The sequence below is a fragment of the Struthio camelus genome, chromosome 5 (assembly GCF_040807025.1).
Source record: "Struthio camelus isolate bStrCam1 chromosome 5, bStrCam1.hap1, whole genome shotgun sequence".
Lineage (NCBI taxonomy): Eukaryota > Metazoa > Chordata > Aves > Struthioniformes > Struthionidae > Struthio > Struthio camelus.
The window spans coordinates 4,754,185-4,766,812 of record NC_090946.1 but is presented as its reverse complement, the minus strand read 5'-3'; the positions used below and the strand labels follow the sequence as shown (position 1 = coordinate 4,766,812).

General features: G+C 49.1%; 1 protein-coding gene across 1 annotated transcript; it reads left to right on the top strand.

The window, feature by feature from the left end:
- Positions 1 to 6,794: 6,794 nt before the first annotated feature.
- CHST14 (carbohydrate sulfotransferase 14) lies at positions 6,795 to 8,807 on the top strand. Its single transcript, XM_009670835.2, has one exon. It carries the CDS (start codon positions 6,875 to 6,877, stop codon positions 7,847 to 7,849), a length of 975 nt encoding a protein of 324 aa, XP_009669130.2. The 5' UTR covers positions 6,795 to 6,874; the 3' UTR covers positions 7,850 to 8,807.
- The last annotated feature ends 3,821 nt before the right edge of the window (positions 8,808 to 12,628 follow it).

Sequence of the window (12,628 nt, the reverse complement as noted above, 5' to 3'; positions counted from 1 at the left end):
AACCACCAAGGACCAGCAATGGTCTAAACACTCGGGAACTGCGTTCCCCACAGGCTCCCAGCATCCCTCACAGCCTGGCCCACCAGCTTTCCTTGAGCTCCCTCGGGGTTCCCCCAAGCTGGGAGCACGCGGAGGACCCCCCACTCTTGCCCGTTCAGGGATGGCCTCCTGCCGCTCCACGACCCCTCCATCCTGTCATCTGTGCGATGCCCAGGGATCCGAATGTCCTCTCTTTCTCCCTTCTCCTTCCCCGCATCCGCATCCCACACCTATGCTGGGAAGATGGGAGGAACCGTTACAGCTTCTGATAACATAGGTGTGTGGCCACTACCAGCAGGTCTCCTTGCCCAGAGGTCTGGAACACCATGTGTCCTCCATCTCCCCTTTCATATTTTGCCCCTAACTTCTCCAGAATATGACCTGAAACTCTGAAATTGCTTAGTTCTAAAGCAATTGCATAGTTATGCACACCTGAATAGTGAAATGTCATTAAGCTCAATGTAAGGTCTTTGTAAGTTCAGCCAGCTGCGTATCAATTAATCTGCGGCTGCAAGACAAGTAGATCCTTCAGCACTACATTTTCATTGAAAATAGTGGGTTTTTTAATGAGGGAGATACACCTAGCCTATCATAACAACCTCCTCTGAATTACTTAGCATATTCATCCAGCATGTTTGAGTTGTTTAAAAAGACTTTTTGCCTAGAGATAAGAAACTCTGCTTTATATAGAAGCCATTTCGTGGTTTGCTCACCATGCTTATCCACACAGTTAGGAGGCTTCATTACACTAAATTACTGGATAATCTCTGGACACACAGCCACAACATCAGATCTCTTCTCCTAAAGCTTCACATTTTACTTTTTGATGTGGAACTGCTCAGATCAGTCGAAGAAGTCCCACTTGCCTATGAGGGTTGTTGGTCCCTGTCCTCACAGCTTCTCTGAGCCTCTTGCAATGCACATCTCCGCTGGTTTGGGAAGCTGGCATCAGCTCAAATTATTGCTCTTTAAAGAAACCTTCTTTCGCTTGCTGAGCTTTCGAGGTCTTGTGCATGCTTCCTTTTCCAGCTTCTCAGACTGAAATAAATATCTACCCTTATCCAAATAACCACCAGAGCCTTGCTACAGCATGCAGCCAGGCTTGGCGTGACGATCAGCATTTAACCTGGCTCTGAGCTGGAAGGATGGGAGTGTCCCTCAGTCTTTCTCTCCATCCCTTCTAAGAAGTACGGCTTTCCTTATTAGACCACCATTTCTGGTAGCCAGGGCTCAGCTGTATGGTCAGCTCAGCTGTATGGTTTGTACGACAAACTCAAACCTGAGTTTGCGCCACATAAATGATGCTGGCAGAGCAGCTTAATGTAATGCATTAAGGCTTTCTCTCCCTGCTGTCGGGAAAGGTCTTCACTGAGCAATAGCTGTCTTACCAAGGATTGCAATGAGAAGCTTGGTTGTGCTTGGCTGTGGGACATCAAGGTTTGCACGCTTATTGCAAAGGCAATTGTGGCGAAGCGGCTGCTGCTTCACCCCAGGGGTAGATGAGGATCACAGCGAAATCTGGTAAACTATCTCCATGGGCATGGCTGTATTGCTCTTCCTTGTCCCAAGGTGCTGCATACAGCCATGGGATGCAAACAAGTTGTCCTGACTTGAGGTCTGTGAATAACTCTGTCTTCTGCATCAGCTATATGGACTTTCGGGTTCCTACAAATGAAAGGCACAGTTTAAGTACAGGCTGTGATTCACCCATATATAGCAATGACAGCTGGGTTTGGTTAATCTACTGGGCATGCTGCAAAGCCTACCTATTTTCCCAGGCACTCACAGCGGATTGAGAAGGTTGTCCTGTGCACTGCTGTAAGTGCGCTAGTATGGGGGACTAACAGCAATGTGTGCTGTAAGACCTGTCCAAGTTAGCAGAGGACAGCATAGATTTTTATGGCTTCATGGATGTCTTTTTAAACATGAAAAAACAAAGGAAGAGATACTTCAAAATTTTACATTTCAGTAGATAAGAACATTTTATTTCACACCATGTAGAAGGCAATTTTTTAACACAATGCTCTACATGCTCCAGCAAGCTTCAGTGATAGCATCAGTTTGCAGTGGCTAGTCATTACATACTAGTCTGGGCTAAGCAGCCGGATGATGAATACGGCAGAAATACCTGGCTATTTTACAGAAAGGAGCATCAAAGTCAGTCCATCATGTGTGAGCACCATGAAGACAGCAGATCAATTAGAGGAAACAGCACATCTCCAAGCCTCTTCGTTCCCAAGCTCACAGTTTCTAATTTGGATCTTTGCAACACTCACAGATGTTGTCACCACCACACCTTCGGTTTCCATGTGCCTCTTCTGCACAAGCCCTTTAATTGTGGCAGAGCCAGAATGCATATTGAGTAAGCCAAAGTAAGGGAAGGTTTAGCTTTTAGCTGTTTGGAATAAAGTAACAAAGGTAAACGGCGGGGTTTGAAAGCATCTTGAAAGTGCTGTGACTTACCAAAATCCTCTGTATGTATCTGTAAGAGAGCACTAAACACTTCCATCACTTGTGCTTTGTGAGTTTACTGTGAGTTTATAGGCAAACCACAGTAGTTAAAGTTGGGTTCTCTCAGCCCCGTTTTATATTTTAAATGCATATTTTTTGGAAGAAATAGGTCTCGGTGTAAAATATATTCCAAGATACTTTTGCACATTCTTGCCAGGCTTAACTGTTTGTAAGATTGAATGTGTTAACATCCAGAGTGAGCACTAGGCAGGCTCGGTATAACCACAGTTAATTTTTTTTTTCCGTTAGCATGGGATTTAGCCTTGCAAATGAACAAAACAGCTTCCCCTCCCCTCCCCCCCCCCCGCCAAAAAAAAAACCCACTGTATTTGCTTGGCTGTGTTGTTTCTATAGAGACCCTGCATCCTATCAGACACCTGTGCTAATTAAGACCAGTCCTCAAATCAAAGTTTCCTTGCATACCTAGGAGAAAAATAAGTCCACAGACATCTTGGGCTACCTTCTACTCTTAGCAGTCTTGAATATGTATTCAGAACCTCTCGGTTATCACATATAATTACTCTAGACCCATATATATTCAGAGTGACAGAAAAAAAGAGGAAAAGTGGTGCCAGACTAACATACCTTCTAAGAAAGAAAGATTTCCCTTGGCTGCTTTGAAAATAGGATTAGTGCCTGTGCAGGAGTTTACTGTAGTCAGTCTTTCTCTCTAAGATGCAGGCTTTCCAAGTAGACCTGCATCTCATCTCAGTGCCGTGGATTATATACCCTGGCACAGCTTCAATTTCCTCCGGTGTTGAGATCAAGATCAGATTCTAGGATCTGCCTTCTGCAAGCAGAGCACAAATCCGGTAACGCTACAGATGCCGCAAATTTACAGCTGTGCTGCTGCTGGCAGAGCAGAATATCCAGCATCTTCCCCAAGCTTATATTTACATCAGAATAGAGCTGTAAAAGACAAAATAATCTATCTTCAGGCTCTCCCACTTCACTACAACTGCTTTGTCTGCGCTGGCTGACAAAATGCTTTTGGCCTTCGATCAAAAAAAACTAAGCGGAAGCTGTTTTCTCTTGCTGCTGAGACAGCTTTTGACAGTGACAGTCCACGCAGTCCTAGTTGAGAAGCGCGACCCCGGTGGCATGTGCTGGAAGTGCATTGGACAAAAAACAACACGCAACACTGAGTACAGAAGCAATGTACAATTTGAGTTCAGGCAGAGTTGCTGAATGCTTTCTTTGCTTCAGTCTTTGCTGCTAAGGCCAGCCCTGGGGAATTCCAGAGCCTGGGGACAAGAGAGAACGTCTGGAGAAAGGAAGACTCTCCCTTGGTGCAGGAGGATGGGGTTAGAGCTCGTTTGTGCAAACCTGACAGCCACAAACCCTACATCCCCGAGTGCTGCGGGTGCTGGCGGATGTTATTGCTAGGCCGCTCTCCATCATCGTGGCAAGGTCCTGGAGAACAGGAGCGGTGCCTGAGGCCTGGAAGAAAGCCAGCGTCACGCCAGTCTTCCCAAAGGGCAAGAAGGAGGAGGCAGGAACCGCCAGGCCTGTCAGCCTCACCTGCATCGCTGGAAAGGTGATGGAACAACTCCTGCTGGAGGTCCTCGCCAAGCATGAGGAGGACAAGAAGGTGAGCAGGAGTAGTGAGCATGGCTTCAGCTAAGGGAAGTGATGCTTGAGCAATGTGCTAGCCTTCTGTGCTGGAAGGACTGGCTGGGTAGGTGAGGGCAGAGCAGTGGCTGTTGTCTCCCTGGACTTCAGCGAGGCTTTGGACGCTGCCTGCCATCACATCCTCCCAGGTGAACTGAGGAAGTGTGGCTGAGATGAGTGTGCAGTGAGGTGGATGGAGAACTGGCTGGCTGGCAGAGCTCGGAGGGTGGTGGTGAGTGGCGCAGAGTCTAGTTGGAGGCCTGTAGCTGGCGGTGTGCCGCAGGGGTCAGTGCTGGCTCCAGTCTTGTTCAATGTCTTCCTCGAGGAGCTGGAGGAAGGCACAGAGTGCCCCCTCAGCAAGTTTGCTGATGCTCCAAAGGTGAGCAGAGTGGCTGACACACCAGGAGGCTGCGCTGCCATGCCGAGGCACCTGGGCAGGCTGGCGAGCTGGGCGGAGAGGAACCTGCTGCAGTTCAACAAAGGCAAGGGTAAGGTGCTGCACCTAGGGAGGAAGACACCCCCCCCCACACACACACCCCCACAAGCAGCAGGACAGGCTTGGGGGAGGGAGGGAGAGAGAGTAGGGGGCTGACCTGCTGGAAAGCAGCTCTGCAGAGAAGGACCTGGGAGTGCTGGTGGACAACAAGTGAAGCATGAGGCAGCAATGTGGCCTTGTGGCCAAGAAGGCCAAGGGGATCCTGGGGTGCATTAGGCAGAGTGTTGCCAGCAGGTCGAGGGAGGTGATCCTGCCCCTCTCCTCAGCCCTGGGGAGGCCTCACCTGGAGTGCTGTGTCCAGTTCTGGGCTCCCCAGTACAAGAGAGACATGGCACTACTGGAGAGAGTCCAGCGGAGGGCTACCAAGATGATTAGAGGGCTGGAGCACCTCTCCTAGGAAGAAAGGCTGCAAGAGCTGGGCCTGTTCAGCCTGGGGAAGAGAAGATTGAGAGGCGATCTCATCAACGTGTACCAGTATCTGAAGGGGGAGTGTCAAGAGGATGAGGCCAATCTCTTCTCCGTGGTGCCCAGCAACAGGACAAGAGGCAACGGGCAGAAACTGAACCACAGGAAGTTCCACCTGAACCTGAGAAAAAACTTCTTCACTGTGAGGGTGACAGAGCATTGGACCAGGTTGCCCAGAGAGGTAGTGGAGTCTCCTTCGCTGGAGATATTCAAAACCCGTCTGGATGTGATCCTGGGCAATATGCTCTAGGTGACCCTGCTTGAGCAGGGAGGTTGGACGAGATGATCTCCAGAGGTCCCTTCCAACCTAAACGATTCTGTGATTCTGTGATCTGCAGAGGTCCTTTCCAATCTCAACCATTCTGTGATTCTGTGATACCAAATACTTGAGACTCCAGGAAGGGCCACTTTAGAAACTCCATCATTATGGCTGGCTTAACACTGCCTGCCATCAGGGCTGCCTACCTGGCTCTAATTACAGGCCTCTGGTTATAGCTTGCTGCAAGTTTAGCTGACTTGGTCAAAGGTTTCTTGCCAAGCGGTTTGTCTTAGGCTGAGGTGACGCTAGGGAAATTTTGGCTGGAGATGTTCAGCTAATTCAAAGTGCTAAGGTTAGGGGGAAGTACCTACCAAGTTTTAGCAATCTTTTCCTTTGGTCATCTCCAGCGCTCGGTCACCTGGAGACCGAACGCAGCATTGAAGGGACCTGCCATTTGCTCTTCCGGTTTTTAGACACCTGGCCGAGTTTTACCCTTCGCTGCGCAAACTGCGGCCACTCATCTCACACCGCAACTTCACCTCTTGCTCTTGCCTCGCGGGGCGCTACTCCCGCGCCGGCAGAAAGCCTGGCACCTAGGCCCTGAACGCGAAGGTTAAGTGAAGCGTGAAACAGCTATTAATTAACTGAGTGGGCCTCCTGCTTGGACGCTTAACAAAGTGCCGTGGGGAATACGGGCCACAGTGGTGCGATTAAAGATGGCGCCGCTGCGGGTCTCCACAGAGCGACGAGGCACAAGGCAGCATATGCTGCGCGTAGCCTCAAACAGCCGGGCTGTGAACGCCGGTGGTGCTCGGGGCCTCGCAGAGCTGCCCCATCCCCAAAGGCACTTGGCAGGGCGGCGCACCAGCGGCCTTCCCCCACTTGCGAGGCAGGCCGGGTCCGGAGCTGGATCCCCGTACGCCGCGGCATTACCCCGAGGCGTTGTCTTTCGTTTTGTCTCGTTTCTTTCAATTAAAAAATTGAAAGAGGGCCTCAGGGGAGCGTCGTGCATCTTTGCAGACACCCGCCAAGCGTTAAGGAGCCCAACAGCAGCGAAGCCACCACAGGGCCGCGGGGCGCCTCTCCGCCAGGGCCCCGCCGCGGCCGCCCCTCACCCGGCCGCCGGCCTCTGCGCGGCGGCGGCGGCGCCCCCGGCCCCTGCTGAGGGCGGGCGGCGCCAACAGGCGCCACCGCGCCGGGGCGGAGCCGCCGCGAAATGGCGCCGCCTCCGCCGGGCCGCGGCCCCCGCCCGCCGCGGCCGTCACTGCCGGCCCCTCCCCGCTCGCTTCCCGCTGTCCCCTGACGGCGGCGCCGCGGCCCCGCTTCCCCCCGCCGACACCCCCCCGGGAGCCATGCTCCCCCGGCCGCTGGGCCCCGCGGCGGGCCGCGGCGGGGAGGCCGGGGCGGCGGCGGGGCGGCGGGTTGCGGTGGGCGGGCGGTCGCGGTCGCGGCCGCGGGGCGGTGCCGGCGGCGGCGCCGTGCTGCTGCCCTCCATGCTCATGTTCGCCGTGATCCTGGCGTCCAGCGGGCTGCTGCTCATGATCGAGAAGGGCATCCTGGCCGAGGTGAGGCCACCGCCGCTGCACCCGGCAGCAGGAGAGGTCCCGCGGCGGCGGCCGGTGGCAGCCAGCGGCGACCTGGAGCACCAGGTGCTGCAGGACACCCGTAACCGCACCATCCGCGCCGTGTGTGGCCAGCGGGCCATGCCCCGCAGCATCTGGGACCTGACAGCTGGCCAGCGCAGGACCGTCCTCAAGCACCTCCTGGTCAGCGACAAGTACCGCTTCCTCTACTGCTACGTCCCCAAGGTCGCCTGCTCCAACTGGAAGCGCATCCTGAAGGTCTTGGACGGGGCGCTGGAGAGCGTCGACGTCAAGCTCAAGATGGACCACAAGAGCGACCTGGTTTTCCTTGGCGACATGAAGCCCGACGAGATCAGCTACAGGCTGAAGAACTACTACAAGTTCCTCTTTGTGCGAAACCCGATGGAGCGGCTCCTATCGGCCTATCGGAATAAATTCGGAGAGATCAAGGAATACCAGCTCAAGTACGGCGTGGAGATAGTGAGGCGGTACCGGAAGAACGCGGGCAAGTCCGCAGGCGACGACGTGACCTTCTCCGAGTTTCTGCGGTACCTGCTGGATGAAGAGGCGGAGCGGATGAACGAGCACTGGATGCCCATCTACAACCTGTGCCAGCCCTGCGCTGTGCGGTACGACTTCATCGGCTCGTACGAAAGACTCAACGCGGACGCCAACTACGTGCTGGAGCGAGTCCAGTCGCCCTCTTTCATCCGCTTCCCAGAAAGGCAGTCGTGGTACAAGCCGGTGACTGCAGAGACGCTCCATTACTATCTGTGCAATACTCAGCGCCGGCTCATAAAAGAACTGCTGCCAAAATACATCCTGGATTTCTCCTTGTTTGCCTACCCTCTTCCAAATGTAACCAGCGAATTTTGCAGGCAGTGAGCTTTGCCGGCCAGGTTCCCAAATACAGTTTTGCTGGTACAGGGATGCAGTCTGGAATGCGGATTTTTGGGGGGGTGCTCTGTTGGTTTTGATGCCATGTTTCAATGCGAGCGAAAGCAGGTAGCCCGACATAAAGGGCTTCTCATCAGCTTTGTTTCAGGACCTAGTTTAAACTCTTACCTGCACTGCCAGCTTTTGCTAATATAGCCATTTCTATGAGTAATACGTTGCTTCAGGGTCAGTGAAACGCTCTGTTCTATGCATTAGTTTCTAATTTTATACTTTTGAAACACTTTTTATATAAAATGTTATATATTGCCTTTTCTACCAGAGTACCTTTTTAATCTTTCTATTGTTCCAATTTTAAAGTGTACATATGCCGCTGAATTGAGCACAATAGCTTTTGTGTATCATCTCTTTTGTTTTAAATTCTTTTTATGGCATGACACAGAAAATGTCCATAAGAAAATCAAGGACCAGCCGTATCTTAACTGCAAAGTATTTTTCTTCCGTTTCTGTGTTTCATACTACATAGTACCTGGTGGAACCACAGACAGAACCTAATATAGTGCTTGATACTCCGAAAGTTACTCCAAGGCAGTAACTCCAAGGCAGTTAAAACTGTTCCCAGATCAGACTGAAGGTAGTTTTTGGGGAGGGAATAGAAAAAAAAGCTTTTGTAAATTAGGCCCTACTATCCTTTTATTTTCTCATCTGGTGGTTAAATGAGTCTGGTTTTGTTCTGTCTTAGCAGTAATACTTCTTGTTTGCGTTTTTTTTTTTAATGTAGCATTTAAATAAAACCGACGATAAGACAATAAAAAGACTCTTTGTTTTATTTTCTGTGATTTAAGGCTTGAAAGTACCAATTATTTACCCAGTAAAGCATATTTTGTGCCACATCGAGTCCTAACAATTTGTTCTGCTGCTTCTCTTTAATTGAAAGCAATACAGACTTCTGATAAGATTAAAAAAAAAAAGAAAAAGGAAAAGAAAGAAAAGATCCTAGCTCATATGGCAGAGAACAACAACCAAAATAACTTATATGTGCCTGCCTACAGCCTCTGGGAATGTTTGCGAGCCCACATTCATGCAAACCACCGTGGAAAAACACCCTCTTAGCCACATTTGAAACAACTGAAATTGGATGATTAGGTCTCCTTCTTCAATATTTCATGCAGACCATTTTCGTAGCTACTTGTATTTAAGAGCTACTTGTATGTATGAGCATTACACCGTAAAAGTTTGGAAGAGACTGTGCAGTGGTGTTCCTGGGAAGCGGTGTCCTCATTTTTAATAAAATTTCTATATGAATTAATCTGTTGCTTAGTGCTTTCCCTTCAGTGTTAGTATTTATTAGTATTCTGGCAGCCGTGAAAGGCCTTTTGCACGTCGTGCTAAGTCACTGCCTACTCTGCAGTCACTATGTACAGGCAGTTCCTGTCTTGAATAATTTAAGCGTCAGCCCAGAGGTAACAAGGAAAGAAACACATGTGAGCAGAACAACAGACCAATTATATGATACAGGCAACTTGACGAAAAGCAGTAGTAAACGATCAAATAGGTGCCTAATTGCTGTGGCATTGATACGGAGCAGCACAGGTGGTTTATAGATACAATGGAGAACTGGTGGCTTCCTGGAATCTCTTCAAGGGGAAAGGAAACTTAAGTGAGACTGGTGCATACAGGGATTTCAACCTGGCTGTGTCCCAGCCCCACTGTCTACCTCTGCCCCTTAGAAAAAAATGACTTAGTGCGTTGTTTCGCTGTTATTGGGTCTGGTCTCTGCGTGACTAAGCCGTGACCTGCGCAATTCCTGTCCTCACTGATTTCTGGGCCAGCGTGGGGATGTCTGTCTCCCACTGTTGGGATCACCTGGAGGTATCTGACTTGTTCTCCAGCCAAATGCACCAGATAATAGTTGGGAAATTGATTTGTTTTGATTTTGCCAAAGAGATGCCAGCCATGGACCAGGTTGAGTTTTAATTAAATCTGACCTTCAGGTGTCTCTGACCAGGAATAACCGAGTTAGGATCTACTATTGTTGTCTGCATCTGGGAGGCTGAGGGAGCATTTCCTACTTGTTTAGCTATTGAGTTTTTAATTAAATGCTTATTTTTCATAGTTTTAAAGGTCTGCAGTGCTTGTTTGTTTGATCTGCTGCAGTTTCCATCCTCTAGATTAAATTTTTCTTCTCTAGTCCCCTTAGTTTAATTTCTGTGCACAGAAGGATTTTGCTTCCCTTTGACTCTCTCCTCTTAACTCTTACTCTCATCCTCTTACTGGATGTCACTGATTACCTGTTTCTCTTTAAATAAGGGAAAATAGCCTTCTCTCACCTTCTTGTAGGTGAGCAACGTTTTAATACAGGGGAAACGTATGCAAAAGCAGAGAGGAGGGAGGGTTTTATACCAGCTCCAGTACGAATTGGGAGGAAGTAACCATAAAACCATTAACTCTTTCAGTTTGATCAAACTGTGTTTAACGTTGCTTCTCTCTGAGTCTGTTCCGGGTTGGCAGCTCTCCTTGCTGGTTACTCTACAATAGCATCAAAAGTGCTTCCTTTTCTGCCTTTCTGTCTCAGGGCTTGCGGTCACGGAGCACAATAAAAAGACAATCCTTTCTCTTAGGAATTATTATTACATATCAAGCCTCAACACTGTAGCGAGTGCCCCAAATGTCCCCAAATAAACAATTCCTGCCATAAAGAGTTTATGAGCCAAAGCAAGCATTTGCTAATGGAAAAATACAGGTAAAAGGGGGGATTAAGGGAAGTGTAGCGCTCTGATTGGCATCCACCAGAGGCAACAGAAGTCATTTCCTGGGTTTAACGAGCATTGCTTCAACCCTGGGGAAGCCGACAAGCTTAAATCGTGAGAGATTCACCTGTTTTGTCCTGCCTGTGCCCCTGCAAAAGCTGAGCTCTTCCCCAGGCTGGGAATGGCCAGCCACGAACCTGGGAAGCCAGTTGTGAAATTCCCTCTGTGCCCACGGATAGAGCTGCATGGCTTATTCCAAGAGCCATAAAATCAGAGAAACTGCTAGCATGCGCCAGGCTGGGCTTCGATGCCAGGCCCCTAGCATTGATGCCACAGGGAGCTGGCAGCATATGCATGTTTCTGCCACACTTCCCGTGATTCTGAGGAAATTGTTGCCTTTCCTAACTTATTAGTGATGCTTGCGCTGGGAAAGACGTGGGAATCCCCTGGAAGTTGCTTCCTCCTCGGCTTGGTCAGGCTTGAAAAGCCCCAAGACTGTGCCCTGAAGCGTTGACTTTTTCCCTATAGAAGCATGCAAAGATGCATGGAGCCAAGTCAGTAGTTTAATCCCACCTTATTATATTGCGAGCTTCTGAAAATACCCCTCTAAATTATCTGAAGGATATTTTATTTGACTTCTCCATGAGTCCCTTTTTAGCAGGCTTGCCTAAAGAGAAAAAAAAAAAAAGGTGTTTTATGTGCTCATCAGTTTTGCCATTGTTGCGTATTTATTTATGCCTCCTCCCCTAGTTACTCTTCTATCTGCTAATTGACTTCCACCAAAGCAGAGAAGAATATATTTTACCACATCCTTTTCTTGCTCCCAACTCCTTTGGCCATAAGGCAGTGTTGGAGAAGTGCATCGAGCATCTTGGCCAGTTGCATCACCCTGATGCTCTGAGGAAGTCTGTTGAGACCATCTCAAAAGTATGTTTAAGAACCCGGTCCAAAAGAGTTGATTTTATCCTAAAACTTGCTGCTAATTACAGAGAACTGTCCAAGGTTTTACAGACGCTTTAATCACTCTTCCAAGAAATACAGTGATCAGAGAAGACAATAGATGAAGAGTCTGGCAGGGACAAACCTCCTCTGTCAGGTCAAGCGCTAGATTCCCAGTTTTATATTGCCAAATACCTAGGTCATCACATGGTTAATCTGCAAGTAGAGTCACGCTTGGCATGCATTCAGTCCTGTCATTATGATTTTTTAATGTATATATAATCTGCTGGGTTATTTTCATCCGTTATGCTTTAGATTGATTTATTTGCTCACATGGAAAAGCCCGATTTAGGCAATCCTCCCTATGAAATGAAATTCATACGTCAAGCTACTTAATGACAAATGGAAAAGGACCTCGATGTCTGAAATGATGGAAATACTGTCGCTCTGAGCATTTCCTTAAAAATGGCCGCTGGCATGCAGTAAAACCTCTGCGTGTGGGAAAACCTCTGTTTCCTCATGGTTAGAGCATTTTGTGAGTGGCACGGGAAATTAATCCCTGGGCTGCGTGTCCTGTTGTTTAAATAATTACAGCACATCATCAAGTCAATATTTTTAATACCTTCAAGATTACCTTTAGACTACCACCATGGAGGAAGAGTAAGCTCTCTGCTTTGATTTTCAGCATTTGAATCTGCTTGATTGGTATCTCATGGTGCATGGATGAGGGACTGGGACAGGTCAGGTTCCCTTATTGAGTCAAAAAAAATCTTGTTTCTTGGGTCTTCTTGTTTACCTTTCCATTGGTATGTGGTCTGGGAAGCTTCATTTCACCATACCTAAAACCAGAGGAGCTGGCTTCTCACAATGCAACACTGATTTTCTGGCATGCAGAAGAAACGCTTTTGCCCTGGTTGCTTCAGGAGGGCGCATCGGCCACTGGGAGCTGAGCCAGTGCTGAGCCAGCCAGAATTTGGCATCTGCAGCCTGGTGGCTCCTGATTTCAAAATGGAGGTCAGTTCAGGCAGCCGCTCACAGGCAGAAAAGGGTATGAAACATGTTCCTTTTCGGTCTGCACAAA

Bases quoted from the DNA above. Each gene is read 5' to 3' on its own strand.
- CHST14 (XM_009670835.2), top strand. From the start codon at position 6,875: ATGCTCATGTTCGCCGTGATCCTGGCGTCCAGCGGGCTGCTGCTCATG.